The 15,381-nt window shown below is 42.9% G+C and overlaps 1 protein-coding gene across 2 annotated transcripts in view; it reads right to left on the bottom strand.

Moving 5' to 3' along the window:
* Armh3 (armadillo like helical domain containing 3) overlaps positions 1–15,381 on the bottom strand; it is a 169,785-nt gene that overhangs the window by 104,534 nt on the left and 49,870 nt on the right. For both annotated transcript variants that reach the window (XM_005063514.4, XM_040743729.1), the window contains 5 exons: positions 13,269–13,370; positions 7,597–7,655; positions 4,225–4,290; positions 2,988–3,057; positions 1,867–1,927 (listed from right to left, as the gene is read on the bottom strand). In XM_005063514.4, the coding sequence (XP_005063571.1) occupies positions 1,867–1,927; positions 2,988–3,057; positions 4,225–4,290; positions 7,597–7,655; positions 13,269–13,370 (358 nt within the window). The remainder of the gene's footprint in view (positions 1–1,866; positions 1,928–2,987; positions 3,058–4,224; positions 4,291–7,596; positions 7,656–13,268; positions 13,371–15,381) is intronic.

Genomic DNA, 15,381 nt, shown 5'->3' with positions numbered 1-15,381 from the left:
AATCAAGCACCACACTTCTAAAAATCCAAAAAGTATGGCAAACTGTAACTTATTAACCCAAAGGTAAAATTTATATTATTATACTAGACCCAGGAAACAAAGACATACAGTCTGTAAGCAATCTGAAAAGCTGGTGGTCTGGTCTGTAAAGTCCTGTACATATCTACATCCCTGACAGTGGGATAATGTATGCCAAGTTAGCATACCAATGGCACTTTCAGAAGGAAAAGTGAAGGTGCTAATTCTGTTGTCAGACTTGACTTGAGCTGAGGGTGTGTGCGTGTGTGTGCACGCATGAGTGCATGCGTGTGTGTGTGTGTGTGTGTGTGTGTGTGTGTGTGTACAAGGTCTCAAATAACTCAGCTTCACTTCAAAATGCTATGCAGCTACAAATGACCTTGAACTTTTAATCCTTCTGCCTCCATGCCCAAGTGCAAGGATCACAGGCCTGCACCAATGTGCCTGTTGTTGTATTTTGTTTGTGTCTGTGTTCTGACAAATAAAGCTTGCCTGGAGATCAGAGGGCAGAGCTAGCCACTAGTTAATCATAGAGGTCTGGAGGTCTGTACAGAGAAGAGATAGGAAGTGACAACATGGGGAGAAGACAGGAAGTGATAAGGATGGGAGTAGACAGGATGTCATCCTCTCAGTCTGAGATTTCAGAGCAGTTAGAGCTCTCGTGCCTGGCTGCTCCTCTGCTCTCTAAGCTCCCACCCCCAATATCTAACTTCACATTTCAGCCCATCCTGAGATGCTTCTGAAGAAAGAAAATACACACATCTGGAATGACATTAATGTGACACGCTGTTCAAAAGTGCTGAAAACAAGAGAGCAAAAGCAGCAGGGAAACAGGAAATTGAATGGCCTAAAGCTCAAGAAAACACCATGACGTGCAGTAGCCTCTCACATCTCCAGTAAACAACTGTGATGGACGGATGGTGGGATTTCCTTAGGTGTTCATGCCCCTGGGGACGCGGTCTGCTCCCTAGTAGGGGTCTAGGTTATTAAGACAATATGTTCTAAGAACTGATCAAAAGGTCTCCTTTTGATCCCTACCTATCCCCTAAATATTAATGACTGCTTTGATGCTAGCACCAGAGAAAATGACATGCATAGCCATGCCATGCATGAAAACAGTCCCCTGTGATCTGCTTCAGGGAATCTACCCAGATCTCCATGCAGTGAGCTTAAAAGGGACAAGGAAGCTGGGCGGCAGTGCAGCACACCTTTGATCCCAGCATTCCAGAAGCAGAGGCAGACAGATCTCCATGAGTTCGAGTTTAGCCTGGTCTGCAAGAACAAGTTCCAGGACAATCGGGCTACACAGAGAAACCCTGCCTCAAAAAACCAACCAACCAACCAAACAGCAAATAAATAAATAAATAAATAAATAAATAAATAAATAAATAAAGTGATAATGAAGAGATATGCAAAACCCAAATTGCAGTTTGTACTTTTCCCCTCCTAAAAAGACTAACACCATGGTTCCTGATATTTCTTCACACATAAATGTTTCCCTTTTTTCATTTTTTAAAGACTCTTGATTTTCTTAAAAGATTTGTTTTATTTTCAATCACATGAGTATGGGTTCCCACAGAAACTAGAAGTGTCAGAAAACCCAGAACTAGAATGACAGATCGTTATGAACCACCACATGGATACAGGGAACTAGAATGATAGGTCGTATGAACCACCACATGGATGCAGGGAACTGAACTGAGGTCCTCTGAAAAGGCACTACGCAGTCTTAACCACTGAGCCATCTTTCAGACCAATGTGTTTTTCTTGAAGTAAAACAGACCATATATTTTTATCACTTTATTCTTCACAATAGATATACACATAAAAAAGAGCCATGGCACTTACACATAGAGGTCCATAGGGAACTCCTTCATCATGTGTGTCACAATGAACTCCACCATCAGGTCTAAAAGTGGAATGGAGAAAAATGACATCAGTCACAATGAAAGTCACTCTTATTGCTTGAGTTGGGGGAAGAAAAGCTTCTCAAAGCTGTGTGTGCCTTGTACTCACAAGGAATGGCATCCTCCACCTTTCACACTGAGTGACATCCCTGCGATCATCTATCTGCATGAATCCCATTTATTTTCTATGGCATTTTTTTAACACTTGTCATTTGGATATTAACAAGTAAAATGCTTCATGCACTAAGTTTCAGCAAAGTGATTCGCTCTCCAGTAAGTTAACAAGCTAAACACCTCACTCCCCTACTTCTAGAAGGACCCGACAATAAATGTACATGCAAGGGAAATTTCATTGTACAGATATCTTATACCACAGCACAAATACAAACGGCTGGAGGGAAATCTGAGAGTAGGCCAATGAGACAAGCAAAGATGAAAGTCTGGGATCCACTCCCACGAGCAGGCTCGGCTATGAAGCTCTGTAAGTCTGCCCCGGCTCCCCATCATGCTGTTTGACAGCCTGACTGGGACGATCTGTGGCGTTCTTGGTCAACAGAGCTTACTGTATGGTCTTCATTACTGTTCCTAAATCAGGTAGATTCAGGAACTGAGGCTGAACATCCCGTGATGAAGAGTTTCACTAATTCCTCTAAGAAAATGCATATTTTTGGACAGACAGAATGATATCAGCTTTGTCAGTCCCATCTCAACTACATTTATTCAAGGGAAGTTTCCCATGTCTGGATCTCAAATTCTAAACCTCCTGACCTTTTGACACATCAATGCAGAAGTAAGAATTTGAAATTTTGGTGACAAGTAAGTCATACTCACTTCTGTCCCAGGAAAGGTGTTTTTTTGGTTTTTGGTGTTTGGTTTTTTTGTTTTGGTTTGGTTTTTTTGAGCAGGGCATCCTTTCATGGAGCGCTATAGTCATTGGGTTTGGTTTGCAGAGTACACAAAACTTCTTCTGTAACTATGCTGAGGAAAAGCACAGCACCCAAAACCTTTCTCATGATAAGCATCAATGTCTCAGAAAAATGCCCTCTGATGATACTCACTCACCCAGGACTGCACACACCAAGGGACGGCAAGGAAGGTTCTTGTCAGCCGCCTTCTTCCTGTGTCTCATAGGCTTCAAAACCACACACAGAGAAGAAAGGGAATTAGCAAACACTTGAACTGAAATCCAGTGGTTTATCGTGTTTCTCATGCAAATGCAACCTCTACTACAGAGATTTACTCAGCAGAGTCTACCTTGTCTCACTCTTTCTAGTGTGTGTGGGGGTGGAGGGTGCAAGCAGAGGAAGGGCAGGGGAGTGCTTCTGAGTTATCGAGGAAGGCCTGTGACAAAAATACAATTTACAGTGGCTGGAGAGATGGCTCAGTTCTTAAGCGCACTTGATGCTCTTCCAGAAGACCCAGGTTCAATTCCCAGCACCCACATGCCAGTTCACAACTGTCTGTAACTACAATTCCAGGGAATCTGACACCCTCACACAGACACACATGCAGGCAAAACACCAATGCATATAAAATAAATAAATAAGCCAGTGTGGTGGCATACAGCATTGATCCCAGTAGTCAGGAGGCAGAGGCAGGTGAATCTCTGTGAGTTCAAGGCCAGCCTGGTCTACAGAGTGAATTTCAGGGCAACCAGGGCTACACAAAGAAACCCTGTTTTGTAAAACCAATACATACATACATACAATTGACAGCAAGACAATAAATAAACAGTCTGTCCTAAAGGGCACTGGTACCCTACAACAGGACAAATGTCACTTGAACTTTATCTAAACTGCACACATAGCATTGTTAACAAAGAAGGAACACTGGTACTCTTCTATAATAATAAAAAACAATTAAAAAAAAAGAACAGGGGAGCTGGAGAGATGGCTTAGAGGTTAAGAGCACTAACTGCTCTTCCAGAGGTCCTGAGTTCAATTCCCAGCACCCACAAGGTGGCTCACAACCATCCATAATGAGCTCTGTAGACCAGGCTGGTCTTGAACTCACAGAGATCTGCCTGCCTCTGCCTCCCGAGTGCTGGGATTAAAGGTGTGCACCACCAAGCCCAGCTAGTTGTAGATCTTTCTATCGTCAGCTGAGCAAGAAATAGCTTTATGACAAATAAGCACCCCAAGGACAGACATGGGTCTGCTGACAAGCAATCATGCCCTGAGCCCTCTAGGCACAATTACCCAGCTACATTTGTTCTGTAAAGAATCAATTTCATCCTAACTCAGCCAATACACAAACACTTGTCTATTAAAAACAAGAAGTAAAAGTAAGTCACACCTACCATTCTATGTAAGTTTACTCGAAAATTCATGTTGTCATCATGTAAAAATGCATTGGCATACTGATCCTAATAAAAATAGAAGAGTTAAGATGTGAGAACTGTGTTTAAGACACTCAACTGGGCATGACAGCACATGCCTCTAATAGTCAGCATTGGAGGGAGGGAGACAGGAGGGTGAGAAATTTAAGATCATCTTGAACTATACAGCCAATGTAATCCCAATCTAAGATGCATGAGACCCTGTGGAAAGACAGAAATACAATAAGGATAGAAAGAGCGAGAAAGACAGAAGGACGGGGGCCGGTGAGATGGTCAGTGGATAAAGACATTTACCACCAAGCCTGATGAACTAACTGAGTTTGATCCATGAAACCCACATGGTAGAAACTGATCCCTGCAACCCACATGGTTGTCCGCTGGGCTCCATATGCAAGCTGAGACACACAAGAACACACATATGGGTGCGTGTGCGCGAACATGCATGCGACACACACACACACACAAATAAATCAATACATATTTTTAAAAGACAGAGAAAATGGGTGGGGAAGAAGGGAGAAACAAAGAAAGGAATAAAGGCAGGCAGGCAAGCAGGCAGACATGAATGCATGCATTTGACAAAATCCTCCCTCTCTCCTCCCCACAAGCCCAAAACAAGGTCTCTAGCCTAGGCTGGCCTCTAAGTCCCTCTGAAGCTAAGAACAGTCTTGAACTTCTGCTCCTCCTGCCTTCACCTCTGCCTCTGAGTGCTGAGATTATAGGCATATGAGTTTACACAGAGAAGGAGACTGAACCCCAGATTTGGCCATGCTAAGTAAGTGCTTTGCCAATTGAATTACATTCTCAGTCCAAATCCTTGGGCCTTTATAAATTACTTTCAGGATCAGTTGGAGAGCTAATGTGATAAGCCTAGAGCCTTTACATTAATCCATTACTTAAGTCATGAAATTGAGTATAATTTTCCAGTATGTCTTTAACTGTCAAAGATCTCTGAGAAAATTAAATACAATAAAAATTAAAATCCAGAGACTTGAGACAAATGATGAAAGGAATTTGTTTTTCCTATTCTCTCTTCCTTCCCATCTGCCCAACGAGTCAGCTGTGTTTGTGACAGCTTGGAGGCTCTCATAAGGGCAGGAGGACGCATGTGCAGGCACCACATGGAGCTCTAGGAATAAGGCAGGTCTGTGCTCTGCTGGGAATGAGTTCAGCACAGCAGGAAGGAACTGCTATCCTGGCAGCACAGAGCAGACAAGACCCGGTCTCTCCCTGTCTTTAAAAACTGATGGAAAAATCAAACTCTTCTCACGGCAGATTGGAAATAAACATCCCTTGGCTCTTCCCCAACACCTTCCTGAGATCTGACATGCCTACAGACTCCAATTACTAGGAACTGTTACAATATGTGAAAAACAAGTCCTTTAAAGATTTTCTTTGAAACATTTTTGAAAGGCAATTATACTAGCCTACTGTTAATAAGCAGCTCTTCTGGAACCACCATCCCCTAGCCTTGTGAAAAGAGTTCATCTTCCCACAGAGAACACAGAAAGGAAAAATGTGAGAGACCACCACACCCTGTGAACTAACTACCTTGGCTATTTTCTTAAAACACAAAGGTGAGGAAAATGAGTTCTGACAGGAGAGGCAGACGTTATAAAGTTAGCCCTAAGCTAGCTTGAGTTCCATCACACTTAGGTGTCACCACTAGTTAATCCAGCCAAAAGAGCCTACTCATGAAGAAGCATCTTCCCAACAGTCACTGACAACCTGACTGTTCTCAAATCACCAATTAGACATCCTCTAGGTAAGTCTACAAGGTGTCTTCCAAGAGATGACACTAAGGGATGGAAGAATCATTCTAAATGTACTACCCCATGGCTAAGGGCTCAGTGTGAACAAAAGAAGAGGAGGAGGGAGTGTAAGCACCAGCATTGGTCTCTCCCTGCTTCCAGACCGCAGACACACCATGAAAAGGATGCTGCAGACTCCCACAGTCACGCTCCCATAGCCATGTCTTTTTTTAAAATATTACATGGGGTGTGCGTTAGTGTGTGTGTGTGTGTGTGTGTGTGTGTGTGTGTGTGTGTGTAGGTCAGAGAACAGCTTAAAAGAGTCAGTCAGCACCAGGTAGTGGTGGCCCAGACTGATGGTGGTGGTGCACACCTTTAATCCCAGCACTCAGGACAGAGACAGGTAGATCTGAGTTTGAGGCCAGCCTGGTCTACAGAGTGAGTTCCAGGACAGCCAGCTTGGTTACACAGAGAAACGCTGTCAGAAAAAAAAAAGTCAGTCAGTTTAGTCAGCTTTCTCCTTCCATTATGTGGTCCCCAGGAATCAAACTCGTCATTGGGCTTGGTTGCAGGCGCCTTTACCTGCTGAGCAATCTCACCTACAAGTAAATTGCTACTTATCCGGAATTTGGTCATAGAGATGAGAAAAGTAACTCACACACACCTCCTCTTCTGTCAGTTCTTGTTCACCACAGAAACGCAACCATTCTCCTGTTTCTCTCCTACTCCTCTACACCCAAGATACTTTAGCTACTTTTTGAGTTTACTAAATACAAAAGACACAACCTGGGCATCTCCAAAGGGAAAGGATTGGTTTTCTAGGAAGTTTTAAATCTTTTGGCTAGAACTGTTCAGGGCCAGAATGCAGATGGGAATGTAGCTCACTTGGCACAGTGTTGCCTAACATGCATCAAGCCCCAGGTTCAATCCCAGCACCACATAAAACCAGGATGGTGGAACACTGCATGTCTGTGATTCCATCACTCAGACACAAAAGGATCAGAAGTTCAAGGTTATCCACAACTACACAAGAAGTTCAAGGGCAGCCTGGACTATAACAGACCCTCCATCTTTAAAAAGGGGGGGTTGCTTGGAGAACCAAGCCAGAACCATCTGTCCAATTCTCAACTACCATAGTTACTATATCAGTTTTGTTTCGTTTGAAACAGGGCCTTGTGTATTCCCGCGCTGGCCTCAAACTCACTAGTATAGCCAAGGAAAAGACTTGAAACTCTAATCTTCCTATCTCTGCCTCCAGAGTGCTGTGCCAGGTCAGGTGTTTAGTGGGGTTGGTAATGAAAGCCAGGGCTTCATAAATGTGAGGCAAGCACTCTCCCAACAGCAACATCTCCCAGCACCTCAAAGTTCATTACTAATTCATCTAATAATGCTAACCGAGTCTCTCCTGTGCACCAGATAGTGAGAACACAGTAGTGATGAAAGCAAGGGCCTTGCTACCTAAGCTCACATGCTAGAGGAAGGAGACGGACAACACAAAGAACCTCAAGTCAAGAAACAAGGGCGGGTGGGCAGGAAAAGAGGAAGAAACCAACTTACACCCAAAGTTCACAGTAAGACCTACCTCTGCAATACATGTAAGGATAATCAGACAGAGTTTGCCACTGTGAAGCCTGTGTTCATCTGTAAAGAAAAAAGTAAAGTCTTCTCTATTCAAATCCAAATCACGTATCAACAGAGAACAAAAATGTACATTACAAAGAGGAGCATCCCACGAAAGTCGTGAATGAAGGGCTATGGAAATAGTTCAGTCAGTAAATCACTTGCTGTACAAGCATGGGAACTTCAATTTTATGTAAAAAGCCTGTGATACACACTTGTACTCCCAGCTCTGGGAAGACAGAGAAAAAGGATCCCTGAAGCTCACTGGTCCGTCAGCTTTACCTACTTGGTGAGTTCTAAGCCAGTGAGAAAACTGTCTCAAAAAAAAAAGTGGATACCGTCCAAGGAATGGCACCCAAAGTTGCACACACACACACACACACACACACACACACACACACACACACACACACACACACACACACTCTGCATCTGTATATAGATGAAACACACACTCACGAATCAAAATCAAGGTGGTTCTAAATTATGTCTTGCTTCCCTCCTAGGCAAAGGAATTCTCCCAGTAAAAAATTTTCCTTTATACTGGTAGCCTGTAAAATATTTGACCAAGATGTCACCCTTGTAATCATATTATCATGCCCATGCCTTTTCTTCCAGTTGAACCCAGAGCCTTACATGGCAGCAAGCAAGAGCTCTACTACTAAACAACACCAGCCTAGTGCCTATTTTAAAGAGAAAGCAGATTTCTCTTTAAGGTAACAGTACCAAAGACACAAGTACTAAGGATTTTTAAAAGGAGAACAAAACAAGGGGATGAAAACATAAAATTTCAGAACGTGAATGGGAAGGAATGACAGAGGAAGCAGCTTCAGCAACCTAACAACATCTGCTTTTTAAAATTAAGTAGTAGGTTCACATTTACTTTATTACTATACTACTTATTTTATTATGCTTTACAACATACAGACAGCTCAGTGGCTAAAGAGTGCTCTTCCAGAGGACAGAAGTCCAGTTTCCACACATACATAAGGCAGTTCACGACTGAGTGTAATTCTGCCTCCAAAGAATCTGACACCCTCTTTAGCACACTCATGCAACTCACACACAATACATACACACACACACACACACACACACACACACACACACACGAATAAATGAACCGAAAGGAAAGCATTTTATAGATGTCAATTGACACATACATTGGGGAAAATGGTATCTTAGAGCCAGTTATAGTGGCGCACGCCTTTAATCCCAGCACTCAGGAGGCAGAGGCAGGCCACAGAGAAACCCTGTCTCGAAAAACCAAAAAAAAAAAAAAAAAAAAGACAGGAGAAGGAGAAGGGATGGACAAATGAAACCACAGAACAGCCTTTTTTGAAGTTAACTATTCAGCATATCTAACCTTGCCCTTGCCATAGTTAGACTGTCTACTGGCAAAGATGTATTGCAGTCTATATACACTGTGACCACCCATACTGACTATTAATTAATCTGTAATTTGGGCTTTGTATTTATGAACCTGAAGTGACCAGAACAGATGCTTATATAATTGTTAGAGCTAAAAATGCATTCCAAGAGCATCAATTCACTGTGTTATATCAAGCAAAGCTAAAAGTTCATTTTTCTGGGTCACATCCATGCAGTTTCTTTCTCTTGTGGCTGCTGCAATATTTGTAGAAAAAGGAGCAGGCTACCCATTTCCATAAGGAAGCAATAGCCTCAGGAAACTCAGACACATAAGAGTATTGTTATCTTTACCACCAGATTCCACTTGACAAGTCTCAAAGAATCAACCACCTCAGTGGTTCCCAATGGACTGTAGTATGTTAGGAGTTGGTGACATGGAGTATTTGCATGAAGTTCATTCCTGTGTAGCCCTTACTCTTGAAAGAGTAACAAGAGAAAAGCCCAAGTTTTCAAGGCAACAATGTCCAATAGAGCATGCAATGTCTGAACACAGCACAGCTCAGACACACACCAGGCTCCCTTCACTTCCTATATCATCTTCCAGCTTTCCAGTCTCTGTCTACCAGTGTTTTCTCCTCACTCCTGACACCCTGAACCTGGTCTTTCCTTCCTTTCTAGAGCTCTTGAAGACCCTCATAACAGAAACCAGCTCAACTGGCAAACAAAACCCTGAAGTACAAACCACGCTGAAAGGGGCCTCAGAACCAGTACAGTCTCCTCACAGAACATAAGGCAGCAAAAACAATCGACTCTAACAGTTTTCGGTTCCACAATAAAATTGACTTTTGTAATATATGGGAATCTGAACTTATTCATAGACCATAAGTTAATAACTCAAGTGGGCATGGTAGTATACATATGTAATTCCAGCACTTGTAAATAGAAGGGTTAAGAGTTCAGGGCTAGCCTCTACAACAGAACAAGTGTGAGGCCAGCCTAGGGTACTTGAGAAAAAGAAATCAAGAGAGAGACAGAAGCCTTTATCAGAAAAGCCTCCCACTAGAACAGCCTGTGGTGTGGTGGTCTGAATGAAAATGTCCCCATAGGCCCATAGGGAGTGGCACTATTAGGAGGTGTGCCTTGTTGGAGGAAACCCACCTGGGGGGTGGGTTTTGAGGTTTCAAATGCTCAAGACAACCCCAGTGTCTCTCACTCTCTTCCTGTCGCCTGTGGACCAAGATGCAGAACTCTCAGCTCCTTCTCCAGTACCATGTCTGCCTGCATGCTGCCATGCTTCCTGTCATGACAATAATGAACTAAACCTCTGAACTGTAAGCCACCCCAATTAAATGTTTTCCTTTATAAGTCTTGCTGTGGGCCAGGCAGTGGTGACATATGCCTTTAATCCCAGCCCTCAGGAGCCAGAAGCAGGCGGATCTCTGTGAGTTTGAGACCAGCCTGGTCTACAAGAGCTAGTTGAAGGACAGCCTCCAAAGTCACAGAGAAACCCTGTCTCAAAAAAAAAAAAAAAAAAACTTGCTGTGGTCATGCTGTCTCTTCACAGCAAGAGAAACCCTAACTGCCAAAGTGTCAAAACTAAGTAATGGTAGAACATCTGACCTTAAATGGGGCAGCTCTATCGCCTGCTCCAGGGCTCAGAAAACATCAGGGAAAGGGAACAAAAAGAATGTGAGAGTCAGAAGATAGGGAGAGAGGCAGAAAAAGGCATCTCCTGGATCTGACATAGCAAGTATATTCATGAACTCACTGTAGTTGTAATTACACACGACCTACACAAGATTGGGCATCGAACTGGGCAATGGTGGCGCACGCCTTTAATCCCAGCACTCGGGAGGCAGAGGCAGGCAGATCTCTGTGAGTTCAGGGCCAGCCTGGTCTACAAAGCTACACAGAGAAAGTCTGTCTGGGAAAGAAAAATGATTGAGTATCGACATTTCATCATAGATATATAGGGGCCTGTGAGAACCTATCCTTCCTTCTGGGACTACTGGCAATTAACAGCTACTGGGGGGGGGGGAATGTCATATTCTTCAGTGGTGTAGCTATGGATAAATTACCCTTGCTCCAGAAAACAACCTCCAACCCACACTGAGCAAGAAACTTGTAATTAAACTGGGGGAGGAGAGGGCTGAGGGGGTTGCTACAGATGGTCTCAATAATCACTGCTCTTTCAGAAGACATGGCCTTGGCTCATGTCCCAGTACTGACAAGACACTTCACAACTGTCTGTGACTCCAATGCCAGAAGATCCAACACCCTCTCCCAACCTCCACAGGCTGCTGCACAAGACACATGGTACACAGACATGCTCTAGGCACACATACTCATGCACATCAATCCAAACAGAACTGAAACTCAGTAGGTCACACAGAAAAAGACGGCATGAAAGTAGGAAGGGTGAGGGGACATCATAGAGATGAGGGGCGGTGGCTTAGCTTCAAGAGCACTGGCTGCTCTTCCAGAGGACCCAGTTCAACTCCCAGGTCACAACCTTCTATACCTGTAGTCCCAGGGGACATGATGCCCTTTTCTGGTGTGCATACATGAAGAAAACACATTCTATTCATACATAAATAAACCTTAAAAACAAACAAACAAAAAGAAATCAGCATGGGGACTTGATGAGAAGAGGCTTTTAAGTGGGAGAAGGAAGAAGATCAGAGATCAAGACCAGGCATGGTGGTGTAGGCTTTAATCCCAGAACTATGGAGGCAGAGGCAGGTAGACTTCTGTAGGTTCAAGGCCAGCATGGTCTACATAGTGAGTGCCAGTCCACACAGTGAGTCCCTGTGTCAAAATTTAAAAAAAAAAATGAAGAACATTTAAATCTGACTTAAAAACTACTAAAATTCATTATATAAATGTATGGAACAGTTTTATAAAAAGAAGAGGAGAAAGGTTTGAGGGACAACTGGAGAACCTTCAATGTGAACTGGTTATACACACGAGTAGAGAGACATTGTTGGTTTCTTTAGACATAATAATGACATTTTAGATAATCTAGGAAAATGTTTTTAATTTCTGGAGATGAGGCCGAAGTACTTAATTAAACATGAAATACAGTGATATCTGCAATGTCCTTTAAAGGAATACAGCCCAAATAAAGGCAGCTACAAAAGGAGTTTAAGGCCGACCAGGTACAGTGGAGTATCAGTGGGATACAGGTGATCACTGTACAGTTCTTTTAACATAGATAGATAGATAGATAGATAGATAGATAGATAGATAGATAGATAGGTAGGTAGGTAGGTAGGTAGGTAGGTAGGTAGGTAGGTAGGTAGGTAGGTAGATAGGTAGAAAGAAAGAAAGATAGGCAGGCAAACAGACAGATAAATAGATAGATCTCAGTTTATCACAAAACAACAAATTGCCAGGCAGTGGTGGTGCACACCTTTAATCCCAGCACTTGGGGGGTAGAGGCTGTCAGATTTCTGTGAGTTCAAGACCATCCTGGTCTACAAGAGTTCTAGGATAGCCAAAGATACACAGAGAAACCCTGTCTCGGAAAACAACAACAACAAATCAAAACCACAAAGAAAGCTGCAGCAAAATGAAGACCAGAAGATCTGTAAATCAGGAAGGAAAAGCAACACTTTTCCAGCACCCAGCCACCATGATCCTGTTATGCTGTAGTCCTTGGCCCTGATGAGGCTGTACCCAGGATCCCAAAGGCCCTTACCTTCACAGCAAAACAATCTCAACCGTTTCTCCCTCCTCCATGCTGTTATCTAGGGTTAGTGACATTTCTATTTTCAGTGATAAGAAATACAGCCTTCTGAATCTCATCTAATTCTCACTACAAGCTAAGCTTTCAGTGTGTGTCCTCAGAAGGGAATTCCCCGAAGCATGCTAGTCCCCCCACCCAACTTCCCACACAGAAGACCTGCTAAGAATGCTTACTAATTTTTCCACTTCTATATTTAAGCACTTTCCTCCAACTCCAGGCTTTCCCAACACCACCTAATTGTCACCTGCAGAGAGAAATCACTGTTTTCCAGTGACCAGGTCATCACCTACAGGAGGCCCCAAGGGTTCACAGGTCATCACCTACAGGAGGCCACTAGGGTTCACAGGTCATCACCTACAGGAGGTCCCAAGGGTTCAGAGGTCATCACCTACAGGAGGCCCCAAGGGTTCAGAGGTCATCACCTACAGGAGGCCCCAAGGGTTCACAGGTCAAAACCTCAAAACGCAGCTGCTGCTCTTTGACATCAGCCCCACGTCCAGGGCAGCAAGTCTTACCTTTGGTGTCCTGCATGACAATCGAGCTGTACTTTAAGAAGGTTATCAGTAGATTACTGGTCTGTACATCTGCATCCAGTGGGAGCTCCACAGGACCTATGACTGGAATGGAACAAACACAGCACTTAGCCATAGCATTCCCACTTCTAACCACACAGCCAGTTTGACAGCAGGCAAGAAAATGTCTAAGTAAGCTTTTCCCACAGCACAAGGAGGACCAGGTATTTCCATAAACTTTCTATCTAGTCTCGATAGGCCTCGAGAGCCCCTACACTCCCCCCAAACCTGTCCACCTTCTTTCTCATCTAGGGTCAATCCAGAAACACTTTTCTCCTAACACCCTAGGAAAGGATGTTAATTCTATTCCAGCCCCAAGTAATCAACAGTTCGAGGTCCTTCCTAGAGGCACTGTCATTTCTAACTAAGGGAAAAATTTATAGTGAATACAAATGAGCCTTGCTTTGATGAGTCTCTTGCTTAAAATAAACAAAGAGTTCTTCCTAATATGGGTAATTTGCTCAATGTGCAGAACAAGCCTTACACTAAAAGTACCCAGGCTGAAAGGAGCAAAACTTAAGGCAGAACTATGTTTAAAGTCTAGCCCTTAATCTCTGCCCTGTGAAAAGGAACCTGAAATGCAGTATCAGACTGAAAACTGGTGGACACTGCTGACTAGAATCCTGGAATTGGAACAGTACATGCCTAGCCTGTTCCCAGAAGAAGATTCTTCTATTGTCCTGGCCCCAGTGAACAACGGGAATCAGACCAGAATTGACCTGACCATAGCAGCTTTAACTTAGAGTTCCCAAGATTCAAAGACTTTAAATTAGTCAACGTATTAAGTGCTTTAACAGTGTCTAAAATATAATACATACACAAAAAGAGCCTCAAGATTGCCCAGGAACATTTGAAAATCTATAGCATTCTACTATATTTTAAACTATGAACATACTGCTAGGTTTAGGGTATTATTAGTCATAATATGTATTCATGACCACAATGAATCCCTCTGGAGTTATTACAATACATGCAGAAGACATTTATTAATAATGTGAAACACTGTACATTACAGTTCCACAATACACAGCAAAAGCCTTATAAGAAGAAATTAGCATGGCCAACCCTTGACTGTTTCCCCATAATTTGGCCCCTAAGAAAAAAAAAGATAAATTGATTTTTATATTGAAACACTAAAAGATTTCCTAAATAGAGTGGGCTATAGAGTGAGAGCCTGTCTCAAAAACAACAAACAAGCCTAAAGGTCTTACAGGTCTTTTATTTCAAACCACAGTCATTTTGAACTTAGAACCCATAATCATTCCTTTGTTATCTAACTAGTAAGTGGAAGTTTTACCCCACTCACACAGCGATAACTAGAAAACTATCTTACATAACATGTAGAAATATAGAACTATATATATTTTTAGTTTACCAGAAAGTCCTCTCATGCCAAGGCGGAGTTGTCAAATGTCAAGTCTGAGCTGCGAACAAATGTTACAGCTAACTGCTGGCTTTTAAAAATAATAGCACCAGTGACATACCTTTAAATATAACTGGGCTACAGAACAGCACTATAATTAAAAACCAAAAATTGAAAATAAGGCTATAATACTTAGGACCCCTACAGAAAGGAAATGAGTTAGGAGAGAATAAAAAAATAAAATAAAGGCAGAATCAAATCCCTAACCAATTAAAATCTCCTCCCTAAGCAAGCATCATTCCTTAACCGTTGACTTTATAACTCTTCCCAGGAGCTTTTGTCAAGAGAGACAGTAATCTGAAAGTGGGCTGACTTGATCTTCCCACTAGAAGACTAAAAGCTCCGTGGTTGTAGGTAAGCACAAACCCTGCCATTGCATAATCAAGTGTGTGGGTGAAGTGCTCACAATCAACCGCTGAAAGGCCGTTCTCTGAAGCATCCAAACCTCAACATCACATGGAACTGAGGTATGCACACACACACTCACACACACACTCACACACTCACACAATACTCCACACACTCACACCATACTCCACACACTCACACAATACTCCACACTCACACAATACTCCACACACTCACACAATACTCCACACACTTACTCACACACACACTCACACACTCACACAC

The sequence above is a fragment of the Mesocricetus auratus genome, unplaced genomic scaffold (genome assembly GCF_017639785.1).
Source record: "Mesocricetus auratus isolate SY011 unplaced genomic scaffold, BCM_Maur_2.0 Super-Scaffold_4256, whole genome shotgun sequence".
In the NCBI taxonomy this organism is placed as follows: Eukaryota; Metazoa; Chordata; class Mammalia; order Rodentia; family Cricetidae; genus Mesocricetus; species Mesocricetus auratus.
This window is presented reverse-complemented; position numbering and strand designations above follow the sequence as displayed.